The sequence below is a fragment of the Cyrtonyx montezumae genome, unplaced genomic scaffold, assembly GCF_038088225.1.
Source record: "Cyrtonyx montezumae isolate F1298 unplaced genomic scaffold, pur_monq_1.0 scaffold_8, whole genome shotgun sequence".
In the NCBI taxonomy this organism is placed as follows: Eukaryota; Metazoa; Chordata; class Aves; order Galliformes; family Odontophoridae; genus Cyrtonyx; species Cyrtonyx montezumae.
In genome coordinates, this window is record NW_027072089.1 from 97,496,682 (window position 1) to 97,517,841 (window position 21,160).

Consider the following 21,160-nt stretch of genomic DNA (forward strand, 5'->3'; position numbering starts at 1 on the left):
AGAACAGGTCGTGAGTATGCACAACCTTGCACTGTGCACTTTCCAGGTGAATTGGTAGCCCAGAGCAAAATTTAATGTTCAGATATATCAAGATAGGGTCTGATTCTAAACTGCTTAAATACTGCAGAGTGTGTGTCACTTTATGTTTTTACAGAACTGCTTGTAGTAGCACTAAACTCAGAGACTGCAAATAGAAGTTTGGTTTCATTCACGTGCAGAGCACAGACATTGCTGATTTTGCCAGGTCATTTTTTATTAGCATGCCCAACTATGAGTAAAGGGAAATTAGGATGATACTGCAGATAAATAAGGTGAGTGTAGTGGCCAATTTGCAAGATCTTAAATTCAACCACTAGAAAATACACGGGTGGTCTTTGTCTTCGAATGCATGCATTGGTCTATAATAGAAGCCAGAAGAAGTCGGGGATGTTCTCACTGCTCTCTGGGACTGGGCTGGTTTGGTGAGGCACTGGGACAACAAAAGCTGGTGACTCACCCTGCACTTCCCTCAGTGTACTGCACTGTACTTCTCATCTTAAGTCGCCAACACCCTTTGGTCAAGAGTAGAGTAGAAGAGTGCCAAAATGTCTCTTTTTCCATCTGTTCCAGCTCTACACAAATCTTTTAATATATAAGATTGGATTGCAAGTACTTTTTTTACTAATAGATGCTTTACCACCTATAACTTGAATGCAGCGAAACAGAAAATCTGTGTTGACTTCTTATTTACAGTGAAATCCTATTTCCCACCAGGCAGTCAACCAGCATAACACCAGTTTTCTTTTCAACAGTGCAAAGGAGTCATAATAGCTCTCTACAGAGTTCAGTTTTTCCTATGAATTCTCAGATCCTCTGCTGCATCAGACACGACATGCTAGAAAAAGTAGACATTATTTTCAATCAGAACTCTAATTACTAGCTAAAATAAGGCAAATATGAATTAAAAAAAAATTATGGGCAAATTTTGGCATTGATATTTTCCCAAAGAAACTGGAACTTGAAAAACCAAACAGTACAACTCTTGTTTTCTGGCCAAACAGATTGTCTAGTAACAGCTATGACCAAACCCAAGAAAACAGACTAAGTAGAAAGATACTCCAAGATACTGCTGATTTTATATGAATCTATTGATTATAGTTTGATCTAGAGTCTAGGTATAGACTGTTCTAGCGTGAAATTCTGCTAATTAATGGTACCCATTTGCAGCTGGAAACAGATGGCAAGGACAGCAGCAAACAGAAGGTTTGGTTTAAAAATTTAGTATCTTAAGTTTCTAAGTTTAAAAGCAACAGATTTTCTAAAACTCAACATTTTTCTTCATTGTATCTTAATGGACTGCTAAATTGCTCCTCCTAGGATATGAGACAAGCAGGACAGAGTACATCATTACAGCTACCATCCAGTAACACAGTTCTTCTTGGAGCTGTTAAGCTTTTTGTGAAGGAAACAAAGATAAAAGAAAGAAAGAAATACTTGCTAATGATTTTCTCTATGAGATTACAGTAGCAATTATGAAATACTGCTCTTGGTGAGTATAAGCCAGACGTTTTAAAAAGGACAGTGGCCCTCTCCATTTTGTCCCGTTCCCAGCAAATGCATACTGAGATAGCCTGAAACATGCTCAAAATTACAGTGATACATTTTTCTGTTTAGATGCTCATTAGTCACAAGAAGAGATGAGGATGAATAAGAGTATTGCCTTTTTCAGAATCCTTCTACCATATGGAAAAAGACTTATACACAATTAATTTGTACGCTGCTCCATAAGCATAGTATCTTTCCGCTAGGCGTTAACGAACCTTTGGAACAACCTGCACATGACCAGAAATCCTGGGAACTTTGGGATATGTTTTGACTGTGTTACACGTAGGTCTGTGAGCAGCTCCAAGCTGCATGCTCTCTTCTTGTGATCCCTCAACGGAGGAATCTATCTCCACAATGCATTTTCTTGGCTGGTCTGTTATGAGATCGGCAGTCTCCCACCACAGGCCTTTTAGGAAGGTCCCTTGTGTTTTTTCATACCAAGGTTGCACATTTAAAATCTTACGTTTCTGTCACCTTACATCAGTCATACAAATGGTGTCATCACTGCGGAGGAGTGACGTAGTCCCTGGATGGCTGCATAAGGACCCTGCTGAAAATAATGGTGGTACCTTGGCATGTGGAAAGATGGGAAAGTAGGGCCACTACCTTGCATGGAGCTGGCGATCGCAGAGGGCGTAAGAGGCATTCCCAAGCGGCTGTACGGAGGCAGGGATCCTTGGATTGGGTGAGGAATAGGTGTAGCAATGGATGAAGTGCTGGTACCCAGGGCACTCAAAGACTGGGGATGTTGAAATCCAGGAAAACTGGTTGAGGAAGATACCCAGGAGCTGAGGGACAGGTTATCAGATGCTGTAAAAGCTGATCCTGCAAATGAAGAGAAAGAACGATGACGTTTGCGCTGCAACGTACAAAGCTGGTGGAAGAGCAAAAAGAGGAAAATAATTTTTCACAGTAAGGCTGAATTTAATTACAAGTTGGCACTGGAAATATTTCCCAAATATTTCTATCTCTTCATCACATCTTTCTTTAGATAATTATTTGACAGTTGGTCTTCTTTATCCCTAAATCTTAGACGAACTTAAGCTACAGGGAGCTTGTAGTTGGCTTGAACAGTAAAATCAGTTTTACATCTTGGACAATTTTCATATTAGACACCTTGCAAAGCTGACATGAATAAACACTGACCCATCTACTCTGATGTGGAATTACACTGCAAGTTGCCTGTGGTGAAATGCTTTTTTCAACACACCTTCAGTAGAATTGATGAAGTTTTTCTAAAATTTCAGTCTGGTAAAAGTGAAAGGAAAAATCATTTGCACTGCAAGTTTTTGGGCTTTGTTTTGTTTGTTTTAGTGGCTCTTCTTTTTTCCTTTAGCACCAGGAAAGCGTGTCGACACTGCATCTTTTCACTCAAATTTACATTTTCCAAAAAGCTCTAAAGTACCAAAACGTTGTTTTTCCAACCACGTATAGTGCTCTAAGAAACAGCAGCAGTACTGAATTGTATTAAGAGATGCTGTTTTTAAAGTGAAGTACATAAAAATATGATAAACTTATTCCCAAGTTAAATATCTACTTTTGATCCAGTGAATGTGGTTTCTTTGATATTTTTTCCATCAAAAAAGTTCCAAAATTTTCTGTTTTCACAAATTTTTCCCCTCTAAAACTTTTTTCTTCAAAAGATGGCAGAATCTTATTTATTTTGACAGTATATTATTTTTTCTGGGAGGGCATGGGGGGGTGATTCAGTGGATAATTTGTTTTGATGATTATACATGGTCATTTTCAAATACTCTGATGAAGATATTGCCCCTCACTTCTGCAGTTCTTCTGAGCATCTGGTTATCATCAGATGTCTGGCTTCTAGAGATGGGGGGATAAAACAAAATCCTATAAATACGCTCTTATTTTTATTCCTATTCAAACAAAAGTTCAACTTCTGTCCCTTCTGTATTTTATTTCTTGTCCAACTGCATCCGTTGAGAAAACGTTTCTTACTTTAAAAAAATAAAAAATTGCCAGTACATTGACTTTTTTTTTTTTCTTTGCCAAAACATAATTTCAAGCCAGTAATGCAAAACGTCCAGAGACAAGAATTTTTGCAGTTGTTATTACAGGTATTAGTTTCATAAATCTGATTTTTAGAAGACAGGTTCATCCAAAGAGTAAAAAGAAAGACTACGAAGACATCCATTTTTAAGATGCCTGTCTACCAATCATGTACTCAAAATCATAGCAAACAACAATAGAAAGAAGAAACGTAATACCGTGTTGAAAAATAAAAATCTCTTCCTAAATCAATTCTCAAATCAGAGAGTGCTGCTTGTGATTAATTCCTTCTCTGCTTAATGGAACAAGTGAAATGGTGCAGTAACAGGAAGAAGAAATTGTGTCAGTTCAGCAATAGGAATGGATTTGAACCAGATCCTGAACCCACCACAGAACCAAATTTAACTGCTGGGTAATTAGAATCCAGAGCCAAACTGTACAGATAACAATGCACTCACAGGCCAGAGCAAAACCCTTTACAAAACAAAGAGTATCTGAGCAGTATTGCACTATTGAGAAAGCTGGCTGCAAATCCAGATTTCAGCAGAAGTTGTACATCTGGCTCTGGTTCAGGTGGCTACCATCAACCCTGAGTGTGAATGCTGGAGTCCAGGCACCAAGACACTGTGTACTGAAGAGTTTTAATTTGATTTATTTCATATCTGTTAATTCCTTTGGAAACAGACTTTGTGTGATAAATATACTACTGAAGGATAGCCATTTCTATTTTTAGACAGCTGCAGTGGGCTGAGATGAGAAAGCTATGGAAGGGTGTTGAAGTAATTAGAAATAAATAGCAGTGATAAACTTTCTTCTTTCTATAGAGAATGAAGTGTATGATTGCTTCTCCTGAGAAATATCCAGAAGTGCCCTTTCCTTCTCCAACTACAATGGTCCCCAACTGCAATTTAGTATTCCAGAAAGTCTCACATATCACATCTGCTGTCACTGAAGAAATGTTTTCCAATAACTCTGCAGAGAGCTACTTACACGCACCACCCAGCAGCGTGCATGTATTTAGCTGTCAAATCTCACATGTCTGGAAGGACACACCTCCATTTTTCATCCCAGGTAGTTTTAAGCTGCATCAGAAGAAATAAAAATGTCTGAAGAGTTTCAGTGAAATAATTATTTCTCTCTTTTCATCTTGGAGGACTTTTCATTTTTAAGGATACCAGACCAAAACAAAGAGTGAAGGCAGTACAAGTTAATTGGCTAATTGTTTGCAAAAGCAGCATTGAGTAACCGTTCCAGTTGCCCCAGAAGAGTCAGGCCCTAGCATATGGGTACCACATTAGAAAAAAGTTGCTTGCCACAACTCATCGTCTTCCTCACATATCTGTCATGCAAGCAAATGAAGTGTACCCTGCATATATTTTACATAAAATAAATATTAATTAACTATTCTTTCCTCCTGTTATACCTTCCCTCACAATTCTCTTCAGAATAGAAAGGCTTGGACTGCCAGCTCTCACACTAACACTCACCTTTCTCACTTTGTCAGTCGCAAAGATATCAAACTAGGGAGGAACAGTTCTTGGAGGGAAGATGCCTTGTTCTGCACTGTAGGCCAGGGAAAATTTAACTGTTTTCAACAATAACTGTTTTAGGATCTAAGCTGACAAGGTAATCCCCAAAAAGTATCTGGGAGGATGGCAGAGTACCAGCTAAGGAGTTGCTCTAGGAACTCCATAATCTATGGAACTACACTCAGAATAGATGTGTGTGAACACACCCAACTAATCACATTTCGTTGAAGAGTGAGTTGTAGTTAAAAATAAGTGTGTTTTCCCTGCACAGGTCTAAATAGCTTATGCCCAGAAATAATGCTCTTATCTTAGCAACTCTTTATGAAGTTAGAGGACAAGACAAGGGCACAGCCAGTCAGAAGGCAAATAGAACTGCTTTACCTCAAGTGGCTGTTGCATATCAGACAGGTCACAAAGTCAACATGCAAAACATTGTAGCACAAGTTTATGCTAGTCAGCAATCTCACGGGATGGATCTGTTTCCAGTGGCAAATTATGGCAGATGCAATTTGTCCAGCATGTAACCTCACAAAGAACAACTTTGTGTTACTACTACTTTTGTGACTGGTAAAAGTGAAAGTATTTGAGGTGAAACGCCCAAGCAGTAAGGACACATTTTAGAGATCACTGGACAAATAATTACATGGCAGTTCTCCAGGCAGCTATGGACTTCTCTCCCTGAGGAGACAAAGGAAACTAACCACAAGCTGGTTGGAAGTGATCTGAACCAAGTCTTGTGTTGGCAGCAAAGGGCACATTCACATGGCACTTTACAGCTGATGGTGAGCCACAGCTTATAAATCCTATCAAGGGATGGAAATCTGAGATTGCACTCAGCACCACAGCAATGAAATTGCCTGTTTTTCAGCTGTCTTGAAATGGAAACAGCAACAGTTTTCTTCTGCTGGCAATTTAGATATATATGCATTTCTAGAGTTGTCTCCTGAGTGAGCCACCCACTCCAGTGCCATAGGCATATAAATGTCCAGTAGAGCAATAAGGGAATAAGTGTTCTTCTTTGTGGATTTATAGCAGAGACAGACACCAGAGAAATGCTTCCGAGTACCACAGCACTGGCTGTGATCCTCCTTTTCTTAAGCACAGTTTACCTCGTGAGTAGATTTTCCTACCTCTGCTTTGCGTTGCCTGACTGTCATCTCCCAGATCATCTTCTCCACCATAGGTTCGGATTGGGGATCGGGCGTAGGAATGCTTTTGGATAAGGCTCTCCACACTTTCTCTGTGAAAGGAAACAATGTACTATATCAATAACATCCTAAACAGCTTCTTATCTGTTTTGCAGGACATCCCAAGTAGTCAGCCTCTGTTTGGTAGTGGAAGTTTAACCCTTGGAATATGAAAATAATTAATTAGCTTAAAAACAGTGATCTTGCTGCCTTTTTCCTGCCCAAGTCACACCTTTCTCACACAAACTCTCAGAAATAATTTACCTAAAAGGTTACCTCACAGCATGCTTCTGGAAGCACCATAGGTGGCCTGTGGTGTTTTAGCATTACTGATCACCCATTACTGCGTGGTGCTGCTACTTCAGCAGCCAAACTGGAGTAAACTTCTTGCTACAGTACCAGAGGAAGGTCTCAGATAGCAAATACAAGATCAGAACACCTCACTAGTGTGAAAATTCAAGCAAGAAAACCTGTGCCCTGGAGGTAATAAAGCCCAGTGATCAGTCAGAGTTCAAACACACGACTCAGTTCCTTTCACAAACAAGTGTTTGTGTAACATGTGGCCACTTCATCTGACATCCATTTTTTCTGAAATTAGGAACACAAAACAGATGTGTCCAGAGACAGCTCACCTCTGAACATGTTCTCTGCACATCAGGACCCAGGCCAATTTGCAGCAGGAAGCCTACAGACACCACCGATCTCGTGCAGCATCTATTCTGGGAGGGTAGAAATGTCTGCCAGGTCCATGCCTTGCCAATGGCACAACACACTGAAGTCACCCACACAATTTTTTAAATAGAAGGAAGGCATATCTGGCTGATAAGCCATAGCAGTTTGTAAGGAAGATCCAATCACATTCCCAGCATGTTTCCGTGTAAGTAGGTGGCATTCTACCAAAGACAAATCTAACCAAGGCACATTCTAAAAACGTGTCTGACTTTCTGTTCCCCTGTAAGAAATATAAGTAGTGACAGCTGGTTAAAAATGCTGCTCCATGAAGATCTGGTTGAACTCACCATTTGTTTGGTCATATTTGTTAATGCCCTTCACTATGAGAGAGTGGCTGCCACAGAAATTCCAAGGAAAAACATTTTCCAAGTAACAGGGTAAATCACAATGGCACATGTTTTTCTCTCCTGCAAAAAGCCCATTATAGTCATTTTGTCCTTGGTCTATCACTGCTATCATTACTTATGCTAGTCTCCACGGAAAAAATATAAATAAAAAGTGGATCTTATCAAAGTGATTTACTTGTGTCAGGACTGGAAGGGGACTGAAAGCAATGGCAGTTCCTACATAGAGGATGATATAATTAAATTACTGCCTTTTAAGTGATTGAAAACAGTAGGCATATCAGGGCTATCTCAAAGAAGATTTTACAAAGAAAAAGACAGATGGTATTGTTTACATTATGTACCAAATGCCTCTTGAAACTTTTTTTGCAGCACAATGTGAAATGCAACGAATTTTAATTAACTAAAAAGACTATCTCCGATGAATACAGTATTAATGAATAACGAATCATAGACCAGTATCTAGATCAATTAGAAAACACTGGTCTAAGCGTATTCAGAACCCAATAATTACTGATCTTTAAAGATCTGAAAAATAACTGTACTCAGGTGATTGTCTGTATTGTCTCTATTGTCTTTATTTCTAGTAAGGGTTTGCTTATAATGACAGGCATTACAGCAATATTCAGCTGCAATGGAAAGACTTCATACTCTATTTTAAGTGCAGTGGGCCAAGTTCATCTCTAACTTCATTGGATCCAAAAGCAGTTGGGGGATAAATTCACCCCAATAAATTTATGTTTGAATTACCTACAGGGATTTAGAGGTAAATCAAATGCCCATGATTATTGCAGACTAAATTCTTTCCAGATGAGTCTGTATGTTAGACAGAGAATTCTATTATTCTATATGGTTGTCTTGTTTTAAAGGAAGGAGGTGACTTCTTAGTGAACCCTGTATCTGCGAAGTCTGAAAACAAAGACGTATATGGTTTGTTTATTTATTTATTTTTAGTGTTGTAATGTTGCAGGTAATATGCTAGAAGTTTTAGAAGATTAATGGCATTCATTGGCACAAGAAGCTAGGATATTTATGGCAGAAGGAATGGTTTGAAGATCTTGGACAAAGGAAAGGAATTCACTTCACAAAGGCAGCTCCCTTTGTGCATGTGGGGTTTAAAGATTTAAACATTTAATACGCTTATCTAGCCTAACTATGCTGGTGCCTTAAGCTATAACCTCATCACACCTAGTAATTTTTCATTTTGGAAGTTGAGACTTTGATTTACGTCATGGGTGCATGAGATTCACACAAGGATTTAGGTACCTGGCCTCCACAGCCTTCAATTAGACATTCTCCTTTTGCACACACGCCTGCTGCATTTACAACTCTAAATAGACCTACAGAATACAAACATATGAGCCAGAGAAGCAAGAAGTGGTGTATATTTCCACACACGAAGCTTATCTCTGAGTTCTCCAATCTATCAAAACAAGAGCTAAAATGTGCACTCATGTTTCCTCATCTTGCACAAGTGACCTAACTGCCAAGTCAAGGGATAACCTGTGCATTTCTCTGTGTTTCAAAGGAAAGAGGTGGTTATATTTGCACAGGGCTCAACTATTTCATGTTCGGAGACCACCACTCAAAGATGAAGCGTTGCCAGAAAAGAAAATGGTTGGAACTCACGTAACCTGAGGAAATATGTAAAGTTTCCCACTTTGGGAAAAGTGGGATTGGAAAGAGGAGATTGAACTTTTCAGCTCATTTAAGACAGAGGTACTTTTAAACTTGCTCTGAAATAGATGTGTAAGAGAATGCAAAACTTAAACAGCAGGTTTTAAGTGGCTGTGAAATCTTGTTCAGAATGCACCCAAACAAACAAACAAACAAACAAACAAAACCCTGACAATGTGAACTACAGATTCCTACTTATACCGCTTTGTCAGCCTGGACCAAAAGGACTGAAATCTCAAAATTTTCCTAAGTATTCTTTTTATGAAAGTTTGTACTGCTTAAAATATCTAGAAAATTGTGGCTTTCCAGTACTTGAAGGGATAGTATCAACATGAAGGGGATGACTGTTTACATGGGTTGATAGTGAAGGGACAAGGGGGAATGGTTTTAAACTAAGATAGGGGAGATTTGGGTTAGGTGTCAGGAAGAATGTTTTCACTCAGAAGATGGTGATGCACTGGAACAGATTGCCCAGAGAGATTGTGGCTGCCCCACCCCTGGAGGCATTCAAGGCAAGGCTGGGTGTGGCTCTGGACAACCTGCTCTAGAGGTTGGCAACCCTGCCCACACAGCGGGGTTGAAACAAGATGATTTTTGAGGTCCTTTTCAACCCAGGCCATTCTATGATCCTACAAATATGATGCCCTATAGAATTAGTAAATAAAAAAATATTTAGAAGTCCCAAGATATAATAAGAATAATATGGAAAGACCTATTTGTTTAAACCTACGGCTTTATAGTTCCCTATGCAACATCTTCAGATATTTCAGCACATTTCAAAGGATTTATGTAAATAATTTAACGAGCAATAAATCAGTATATGCCATTATGGGTCTGCAAGGAAAAGAAAGGGAAAGGGAAAGGGAAAGGGAAAGGGAAAGGGAAAGGGAAAGGGAAAGGGAAAGGGAAAGGGAAAGGGAAAGGGAAAGGGAAAGGGAAAGGGAAAGGGAAAGGGAAAGGGAAAGGGAAAGGGAAGGATATAAACAAAAATGAGATTTGGTGGAGATTTCCAGAGCTCTCCTTTGTTTCTTCAGACCTGATCCACACTAATCTGCCTGATGGAGAAAGTGATTTCCAGTTGCTCAATGGTCCATTTCTTTACCTGGACTATTCAATTTGTGATCCCTTGTTATCTAATACTTAGATCTAACAATCTGCATATTTTAATGTAACTTAAAATGATACTGTTTCTTCTATGAACAATGATCTTGATTTTTGAGCAACCCAAAGCTACCAGCTGATAACAGAAGGATGTTTTCTTTCTGTCAAACACTTTTGTGTGATCTACCAACAATTTTCATTCTTCCAGAATCCTCTTCAACTCAGAGTTCCTTCATGAATACTCGAGGGAGGTAAAAAAATAATATGCAGGCATAATATACTGCTATGATTTTAGCTACATTACATGTGCAGTTGGATAATAGTAGCAGATGACAAACTGGAGAAGAGCAAGTTAGGAGCTGAAGGTGTTCAAGAAAAAAAGAAGAAAACCGTGTGCCAAACAGAGAGGAAAAGAACAAGCGCTTATTAGTAAGTAAAAATCCAAGTAAATACTGAGGCATGATAAATATGAGGAGAGGTAATAAGGAAAAGGAGTTTAGGCTGATTCAGATGATCTGCTTTCTGACAGAATCACACCTTGAGCCCAGTACTCTTAACAAGCCCGAGCTTACTAGCAAGAAAATGAGAAGGAAACCAGGAAGTTCTGGACCAGAAATCTAAGGAAGTAAAGAACTGGGAGAAGCTATAAGTTGGCACAGTTTTAGGGTACGTAGGCAGGACATTTTGCATCTTGTAAATACTTGCAGAGTCTTTGCCTACACCTAGTTAGCATTGCACTTTACATACAAAGTATTCTGAGAGGGTCAAAAGTAGAGAGGAATGCCTTGATCTGCCTGATAAATAATTCACTAACTCTTCACAGATTAAACCCAATATCTTGCCATGGTGCTGGATACTCACTGAGAGACTGCAGGAAGCATACTTGGAGAGCAGCAGAGGAGCAAGGCCCTGTGTAAGGAGGCTCACACCCTAGTGCTGTCAAATCCAGATCACAGAAGTTCTCTGGAGCTCATAGAGACCAAGATCACACTGAGCAGGATCTTTAATCAAGACAAAAGAATACTGTTTCTCTGTAGATGGAAGCAGGTATTTGTTTGGTGCTTTTTCAGTATCATTTTTCTGTTGCTTTTGCTGTTGATCTGCTTCAGCTGTACATTCACAACAGCCCACTGATTACCATGACCCTGATCCTGAGGTGTGTGATCATGAGCCCTGCTGTTATCAGTGAAGGCTCACTTGGCCACAGTGCCCCATAAACACAACACCCCTATAAACACTTGCCACATGTGCCTGAAGTTATGGATTTTCCTCAGTTTGGCACAGATAGCTCCAAAGAAATGGAGACAGGAAGTCTACCTTTTCCTTTTGGGATGAGGGGGCTTAAGGCAATATATTTGGTTTTGGCAGAAGGTGTTAGAAAATCTAATCCAGCGTGAGTTTGCTGGAGACAGGCCAGGGTTGTTATCCATCTTAAATCTATACCATGGATTCAGAAAGGATGGAGTTGATATAATATTCAGGTACCATTCCACCACAAGCCAGCTTCAACACCCACTGAAGACAAAATGCAAAAATGATAAACAGCAGGTGGTAGATCCAGGGACTCCAGACTCATATCCTCTTCAAAAGTCATTGTCTCAGTTATGTATGGCTAAAAGGACATCCAATTTCAGAGTACAGCAACCTGTTAGCCTTTCCTCTATTCGTCCTTACTATCCAAGTGATAGGTAAGCAAAATATAAGGACATCCTCAAAATCTGCTCCCTATTCCCGGTGTCATGGTTTTTGTCTCATTCTTTGCAAGAAAAGCAATGCTGAAGAAAATTAATAAAAAATAAAATAAAGTAAAACTGACAACTATGTTTTGCTTGGCCATTCCATTCAGCGCTAAGAAAAATACAGAACAGGATATAAAGTGTATGAATTATCAGTTTGTGGCCTGAATGACTTCTTTAGTTCTGCATTTCAAAGGTTTCCTTTTTTTTTTTTTTTTTTGTAGCTGCCAGTTAGGATGTTTGGAAGAAAGCCCAGATAACAGAAGACATCAGAAGTGAGGTGAGGTGAAGACAGATGGGATAAATGGACTGAGAAGGCATAAAAATAAACTTGTCGGAAGTCGCACTGTAGTAGACTTCTTTTTGTAAAGGAAAATATGACTAATTTGTCCAAGATGCAAGTGCAAAAAGCAAGTACCAAAAAAATTAAACAAAACAGAAAAAAAAAGATAACAGCAGGAGGAACAAATACATTTCTATAACAGCAGCTAAGGGTGAACAATAAAAACTGTCAGAAGCACTGTTCAGTTATCACTCAGCATTCGTGTTTCCGTGTCTTATAGCTGTTACTTTATGCATGTACAAACATACAGACACAGATTAATTTTTTTGTTCTACTGATAGATTAATACTGCAGTTAGACCTTACAACCTAACTCAGCTCCAACAGGGTATGGACAACCAGAACAGAGCAGCACCGTTACACTGCTTGTGTCAGTTGAACCAACTCTAACCAGGTAAGAACCAGGGGCTCATCAAGCTACATTGGCTCATGTGTACTGAAGTATAATTTGGCCCAAAATGTAGCACAGAAGCATAACCACTACAAATGCCTATCACATATCAGAGCTCCTTCTCTGTATCTTTTTCCCTGCAAAATATGATGACACTTAACAGCAAATTAGCAGCCTCACAAAGCTCCATTTCACCCAGTGAGCGCTACCAGATCTTTGCAACTGTCAGGCAGAGGATGCAAAGTAAAGACAGAGCAGCACCGTGGCATTGGAGTATGGGGAAATCTGGAAAATTTTTCCTGGGATAGAAATAGTGGATCTGATTTGACATCATCCCATCTGCTTAGCATACACTGCATCTGTGTGAGGTAAGTGGAAAACACTAGCGAATTAAAATGTTTTATACAATTTTGTACAAGAAGGAGATAACAGAAAAGCAAGCCTAACTGAAAAATAAGTTAGGATATGAGTGCTTAAAATCTGAAACTGAAGAGGTTTTAGCTGGCAAGGAAGGGTTTCTGCTGGAGAAAAGGAAGAGCTGACTGCCAGCAGGAAGTAGAGTTGGAGGAACCAGATTTGAAGGGAATATTTCTGGTTTCAACTATTCCAGGTGCCTATATGTAGGCAGGTAATGCTCACTACATGTCCCAAACCATTCAAGCCTCCAGAAAGATCTGTAAATGTTGATACAGAAGCTACGAATAATCAATCCATCCTTCTGCAGCAGCAGTTGCTGGAGTAACCTCAGCACATCTCTGACAGTATGACACACCAGACATTTAGGCACTGCTGTACGCATTCCCTCCTTAAGCTCAAAACATCACTTCTCGCCACTTAAACAACAGCTGTGGGAAAGCCCTCCTCAACCATGGACAAAGGGTACACATTTCTGGCAGCAGATTGGAGCCTTTCTTCTGGACTAGAAGTAACCAGTGGGAGCAGGGAGGAAGGTAGGCTATGTAGGGTGAACAAGGATGGGATGGGAGCAAAGACAGCTTCTGAAAGCACATTTAGTACATGGTTTGTCTGCTACTTCAGCAAGGCAGTACCTGCATCTGAGCATTAGCAACCATTTCACTTGCAGCCTTGTAAGACAGTACGATGTATCTCTACGTTTCAGACATGAAGCTCCTCAGGGGAAAATTCAGAATCTGATTACTATGCAAATCTAGCTTGTATGCTGGGTTGCGGCTCTCTTACTTCCCCCAGCCCCCAGTCCTTGCTTTCTCCGCCTAGAAATCAATTGGCTGTGCAGCCAGACTTTCCCATTAGCTCCTTAAAGCATGTATCTATCTCCCAGAAAGGCTTGTGTGTATGAGTACACTCCCTTAGTTGTCTTTAACAGTTTCAAGTTCACAACCTGAATTTGCCTACCATATACTGGAGAAAATAGGCCAGCAGTGTTCAAGTCATAATTACACTCCGTCAATTCTTGTTTGATCATTAGGTTGGAATTCAGTAGTTCAGTTGACAGTTCAATCACCCATTTTATTGGACTGTTTGAATGACACCTAACTGTAATAGCTTTATTTAATTACTTACTTATTTTTGAAAGGCTACCTTCCTCGTCGTAACTCAGAAGACAAATTCTGAATCTATTGTATCGAGTTTTGATTTTGCACCCGTTATGAGTTTGGCAATTTTACTTAAGCAGTAGCATAAAGACATTCTTATCTGCTGAGTGAACTACTCATAAAACCTGCATTAGTTTTTTGTTTGTTTGTTTGTTTGTTTTTGTTTTGTTGTTTGAGTGTTTTTGGTTTTTAATTATTATTATACAGAGATTGCAATTAAAAAAGATTTCTCATCATCTGCACCTTGCAGTCAACACCACAGAACATCAAGTTGCACAATCTGGTAATTGCAGCTCAGTGTTTAGTTTTTCAATCACAACCACTGCAGGAGCTTTTTTATAATAGAAGAAAAGTAAATACCACATAAAAAGATCAAAAGGTGAGTCAGAACTTATCTAAATCTCAGTAGCCATAGATAAAGCCTGTCCTGTTGCCATAAATAGCTTGCCACAAGTAACGTATGGAAAGAGTTGATTGTAGAAGGAAGGAATCTCACATCCTACTGAAAATTCAATATGTGCCAAACTAACATAAGATTTTTTCTATAGTTAAAAGCTTTGTATAGATAGCTATGAGTACCAGTAAATGTTTGTAAGGCAATTAGACAACAAAAGAAAATGTAGGAACTTGAATAGCTTCACAAGTGTCGAGCTCCTTTACCATTTTGCAAACCTGACTACCTTTACATACTTTAACTCCAACACGTATAAGGCAAACAAATTTAATCCTAAAGCCATTTGCAGCTTGAATTTCCTACATAGGGATCGTAAATCTAGAATGGGAAGCTTGAAATCGTTAAAGTCACATATTTATAAAATCATATTCAATTAGGTTAAAAAAGTGCAATTTCTGTCATCATGTCATAAAAAGATGTGTTTTTCTCTCAGATCTACTATAAAGAAAAGCTCCCTATATTGTTACAGATAGGGGCTGTTTTCAATCAGTTACAAGGAGCAATCCAATTACCGGATGGTTTAGTGCAGTAACTGACTCCAGACTAATTTAATTTCTTTAGGTCTCTAAAGATCAATTGATCTGATTTGTTTCCCTCCCCAAAGGCTGTTTAGGAAAAAGCAGGCTTAAATACCTGGAAATGAAATACAAAGCTCTGTACACTTTCACACTACTTAGGTCATTCTGAGAAGCTGGAACTTGTGATAAATTAGTGTTCTCTTGGCCCTAACATTACAGGCTGCTTTACAGGAGACTGTTAAGATCACCTGACAACACTGCAGATTATGCATGCACACGCTGTACACAAGCTGTGTTAGGAGGAACTGCATGGAAGATAGGTTCACAGCTTCTGGGTAAAAATTTGTTTTTCAAGACCTGGATAAATGTGCAGTTCAACAACACAGTCTTTTCCATGGCATATATATATTTATATATGGTGTATATGGTATGTATCTACAAGTATTTTTTGTCAGACAGTCGTCTTACCAAACATAATACATTTCCAGCTCGACTGAGTGAGAGTCACACTGCTCTATCCAGCATATCCCCTGCATCTTGTAATGCTCACCTCATTGGACGTAAGCCCGGAAACCCTTCCTGTGTCATACCTCACATTGCTATCTCTCCTGCTTCACATCAGATTTATTTAAGTAATATTGCTGGTGCTAAGATGAAAGCTGTAGAAGAGTGGGCACTTTGAAAATGACATTCTTATGTGCCTGATTATTTAATGCTGGAAATGAATAAAACCTTTGGTATGTCTGGACTGTATCTGATAACTTAGGAAATTCTCAACCTCCTATTAGCTAGTCCCCTTGGGTATCATGCATTTACTGTCCTATTACTTGATAAACAGTGCAGCAGTTCATTTTTCTTAAACACCATTGTACCCTAATCAGAGCTAAATGATCCCATTTAAGTGAAAATAAGGCTTTATACAAACCTAGACTCTCAAATACAGAGTTTTAATGGGATTTCAATACTTTTCCACAGTCTGTTTTTGTATTTATTGTAGGTTTCACATTTGGATACCTTATCTTTCATGGCAACATTCATGCCTGGGCTAGGCTGCCTGTCTCAGGCTCTATTCTTATCAATAAACAAAAGGGCACTGCGGTTTATGCTCAGCATTTCTGACTTCGTGCCATGTGCTGTTATAATAAGATGTCCTCTGGAAAAATTCCCTTCATACCCAGCACCACGACAGTCAGTTCATCAGCACAGAGGTAACTCAGTTTTTCTTCCAGCTTATCTGTTCAGGCTCTCTCAGCCCTTGCAAAGCTGTGTCATTAGATGTTGCCTATCTGTAAAACAAGGAAACTGAAATGTGAAGATCAAGGTCTCTTCCTACAGCTCCTGTCTTGACTATTTACTGCATTCAGGACTGAGCTTTGGACATTGTTTGCTTTCTAGTGCTCTGTTCAGAAACCGGGCTATGCTATTTTAGTTACGTTTAAGTTAGTTCTCACCATTTTCATCTGAGACCTTCATCTAGAAAGATTTTTTATTATCTTTGCAAGCAGGGATTATTGTTCACAGGCTTTTTTTTGTTTGTTTGTTTGTTTCTCAGAATTACTTAATTTCACCCAGCTACTTAACAGATCCCTAATGTTCCAGTCACTAGTAAGGTGTAAGTTAAATCGACATTTTCCAGCCATAGTTCTGTTGGGCTTTATGTGCTTTTGCAGTACTGTAAGGAGGTTTTCTAGCTATATGCTCAATAAAGTCATATTCCATTTGTCCCCTATATGCACCCATGGAAAATGAATCACAGATACATCTGGATATCCCCACGTAGGAGCCTGGAGGGTTTTGGCCTTTCCCAATTTACTTTCACGATCATATACTCATAGGAAAAATTGGATGTGCTATATCCATCTCCATCAAGTTCTCTTCCAGCCTACAGGACACGGGCTGCTTAATTTACTTCATTTGCCAAACCATTCAATACGATATCATAAAAATGTGATGCACTGGAGAGCTACCAAGAGATCGAAGTTTATTTCCTACTCAGCTGTGGGTTAATGCTTCCGTCCCTATGGCAGCAGTTGCTTATAATGAGCTGTACACACAAAACTCCACAGTTTGCAGATAAAGCTCTCCCCCAATGAAGCCTGCAGTACAGTTTTGGTGAAACAAAAATGGCATCTTTGTCGTCAGAGTGGGAGTTATGGGATTTGTCCCGATGGCAATAATTGCTGACTTCAGTGTCTGGGACTGCTGAAGTGTATTTTGGGAAGCTCCCCTCTCTCTTTTTCACTGTGTGAAGCAGTGAGGAGCTATAAAGATGTTTTTCACAGGACCACTGCCCTTGTTTCCCAGTGACCCAATTCACAGCCCTCAATAGGATTAAATGGCACGATAAGAAAAAAGCTTTTCATTCTAAAGTTTTAAAACCAACTGTCTCCCCCTTCAAGAAGTCCCATCAGGAAGATGAATATATCATCCCCAACTGTAACAGATGTCAAAACTCAAAACAGCTCTTTCTTCATAAAGTTTGTAAGTATTTTTAGAGGAGGTGCAGGAGGCTTACTATATGCAACAAGATAACTTTAAAATGCACAGCTTCTCAAGAGTTGAAAGGATGCTTTTCCTACAAACTCTCCCTTCTCTTTATCTTATCTGCATGGAAAGTAAACAGAAAGTCCCCATTACCTCTCGATATCAGTGAGTCTGGAAGAGTCGCGGAATCCTTTGGCAAAAGGGTTGCTGTCAATTTTCAACTTGGTTATCTGGAAACACAGAAAAAAAGCAATGCAACATGAAAATAGTGTTGAAGTATGGCACTGCACAAAGTGTTTGCCTATCCGTTCTCTTGAGTTCACCACTAATTTTACCCGTGTTCTTTGCATGTATGCACCACTCTTGAGGTGCTTCAAAGCTGCGTATATTATCTATACAGGAATAGAAAGACCAAAGGGCACAGCAGGCTCAGACTATGCATTACCCAGAGAAGGAGAAACCCACCCACGTGAGACATTATTGCTTCCAGACAACACAAATCAGGTAGGTTTTTTTTGTTGTTTTTTTTTTTTTTCCATGAGAAAGTACAGCACCCTACGAATATCTGAGCCTCTCAAGTAGAGCTGCACATCAGCTGTATTTAAACCATAGAGGAGTGCCTGCAAACTTCAGCACCATTTTTTTTTCCTTTTTTTCTTTTTTTTTTTAACTGTCATGTAAATATTCTCAGCCAGATTTACCTCCCATCGCTAAGGGGCATTTTAACTGTTTTTGCATGAAAAGATGAAGGGAAGGGAAGGGGAAGGGGAAGGGGAAGGGGAAGGGGAAGGGGAAGGGGAAGGGGAAGGGGAAGGGGAAGGGGAAGGGGAAGGGGAAGGGGAAGGGGAAGGGGAAGGGGAAGGGGAAGGGGAAGGGGAAGGGGAAGGGGAAGGGGAAGGGGAAGGGGAAGGGGAAGGGGAAGGGGAAGGGGAAGGGGAAGGGGAAGGGGAAGGGGAAGGGGAAGGGGAAGGGGAAGGGGAAGGGGAAGGGAAGGGAAGGGAAGGGAAGGGAAGGGAAGGGAAGGGAAGGGAAGGGTTAAAATAGTAATCCTGTTAAAACAAGCAAGTCCTATAAAGCCAGATCTCTTCTAAGAAAAACATCTTCAAATGCAGCCCTACAACCCTGTACAGTGCACTTTGTCAGCATTTACTTTCTGACAGAGTAACTGCAGACCAGGACACCCTGTGGCTCCAGGGATGCACTGAACTTTGCAGTGAAACTTCCCTGGAAGAGAAGGGGGCTTCCACTATGTGTTTGGGAGTGGTAAAACACACTATTGCACCTGGTAGTTTTCTAGCTGTCCAATCAAATGAGGTTTGGTGAGTAACACCTGAGACATCCAAACAATATTTGGATTTACCAACTTTACTAAACAGCAGGTGGGAGTTTTTCTTGGAAAAAAAGGACAACATGGGGTCTGTTCTGAAAAGCCAGCAAATGCCACCAACTTCAGCTACAATTGATGAAAATCAACATTGACTACTGAGCAGTGGTTTCAGCCTGACTTCCCTTACAAAAATAAAAAAAACCCTGTATCACAGGAGCCTCATTTTTTTTTTCAGAAGATGGCCCTCCAGACTCAGAAAGGAAAAGGATCTTTTCCAAGTCCTGAGACAATCACGTTGTCATCAAGCAAATGTACTCCAATTTTGGTGGCCTTTTCTCTGAGGCACTGCTCAAGAGATACCACAGCCTACCAGTTGTCACTGCAGGCTGATCAAACAGCACAGGACCTCAGAATTGGCTGAAGTTTTGGGGCTGTCCTGCCTTGCAAGCACACACAGTGACAACTATCCTCAACACTAGCTTTGTCACAGGGTCCCACAGCAGCTCAGAAAGCCAGGTGCAGTCTCCTCCAACTTCTGAGAAGTCTATGTCCCAGATTTGCAACAATTTTGGGAAGAGCAGCAGGTTGGTGCCTCACGAACAGGGAACATTTTTGTGGCAGCACTTGAAAGCTACCTTGCAAAAAGACAAGCTCTAACTAGTTCGATTGACTTAGATCACCAACACACTGAGCCAAGTGTACTGCGGAATCATAGGGATTTCTATTCATCTCTTGAGTGCATTTTCACCAATCAAACTTCCATTTTCCTAATATTAGAGATTTGTATGACATCACAAGAGAAACTTTTTGTATTCACCGAAGCCAGATGAGACTCACAATCATTTATGGCCATATTTTTCCTGAGAGACTGTCTCACAAACAATCAGAGAACATCTGCTAGAAAGCATTTTAAAATGAAATTTGACCTACAATTCAACTCTGTGGCAGTGGTTTGACTGTTTAAATAAATGCATGCCCTTTAAATCTTAAATTATGAGATAGTTTGTTGAAAGTGTAATGTATTTAGCTTTTATCTAATAACCTCCAGAAATGTAATCAACCCCTCCTTAAAACAGTTCTGAAAGAAATGGCAAAAATGAAAAAAGGCTCCATTTTCATTAGTCATAAATAAAATGACAGCATCAACCTCTAGGGGTTCCGGAGATGTTCCATTGAGAAATTTTCCAGGACTCAATGCATGTGCTTTGGGAAGGTTAGTTTGGAAACATCTCTGATATAAATATCATCAGTAAACATAAATCCATCCTACAGAAATAAATGCCAGGTTTCGCTGGTTTTGTGCCTCCGGTGTTCTGCTGATTTCTACAGAAAGTTAAAAGGAAAAATCTAATCCAGTCTTCAAACTTTATATTCTCAAGATTGTCATGTGCTGAACCTGAATGTACAGTCAAGACATCAGCCTTGAAGCTGGATGTGGGGTCTTGTCACAAGAACTAACTTAACAATACTACTGCTGCATCCACAGCTTATTTGAACCCTTATGCTGCAGTTTCATTTTGTCTATGGCATTTGGAAATGAGATAGTTTTGCTTTGTATTAAGAAATGCAGGCTTCTTTAAGAAAACAGTGGGTTCTTTGACTTTAGGATGCTGCCTGCCCACATGTTTGGACAGTACTTGTTGCATTTTTCTTAACTTGGGGGAATTAGAGGTGGAAAAGGTTGTCTTTTTGAAATGGAGTAGACATTAATCCTTTTAAATACACTTTGAATCACACTGAAGCCAACGACATATTTCTACTGACTTAAATATTAAAGCTCTACCCACTGTTAAGCAAAGCCTCTGCTTTGCAATTGTTTATATACTTCCTAAAATTACTCATTAGCAATCCATTGTTTTGATCTCCTCCATTTTGTATACATTATTCACTGGCATGCAAATTGAAATTCAAACATCTGGATGTAATCTGGGCAGCCTCTGAAAAGTGTATCTCTGGGTGATTTCCCTTACATTTGAGCCTTGCAGCTTAATCAGTCAACTTTTTGAACCCACGAATTCATGATGTGCAAACCAGTGTATTGTGCAGCTAATTGCTCATGGCATGAAAGATCACTTCGAATAAGAACGGTTTCTTAATGAACTATAATTAGAAAAGGACAAAATGATAATATGCAAACTGTCTCGATAGAAAGGGGGAAGAAAAATGAAAG

General features: G+C 39.7%; 1 protein-coding gene across 1 annotated transcript in view; it reads right to left on the minus strand.

Annotated features, from left to right (window-relative positions):
• Positions 1–1,158: 1,158 nt before the first annotated feature.
• The window catches only part of TBX20 (T-box transcription factor 20), a 33,071-nt gene continuing 13,069 nt past the window's right edge, over positions 1,159–21,160 (minus strand). Inside the window, 3 exon segments of the mRNA XM_065752359.1 lie at positions 1,159–2,409; positions 6,254–6,363; positions 17,817–17,893. Coding sequence (XP_065608431.1) covers positions 2,069–2,409; positions 6,254–6,363; positions 17,817–17,893 — 528 coding nt within the window. The 3' untranslated portion in view covers positions 1,159–2,068.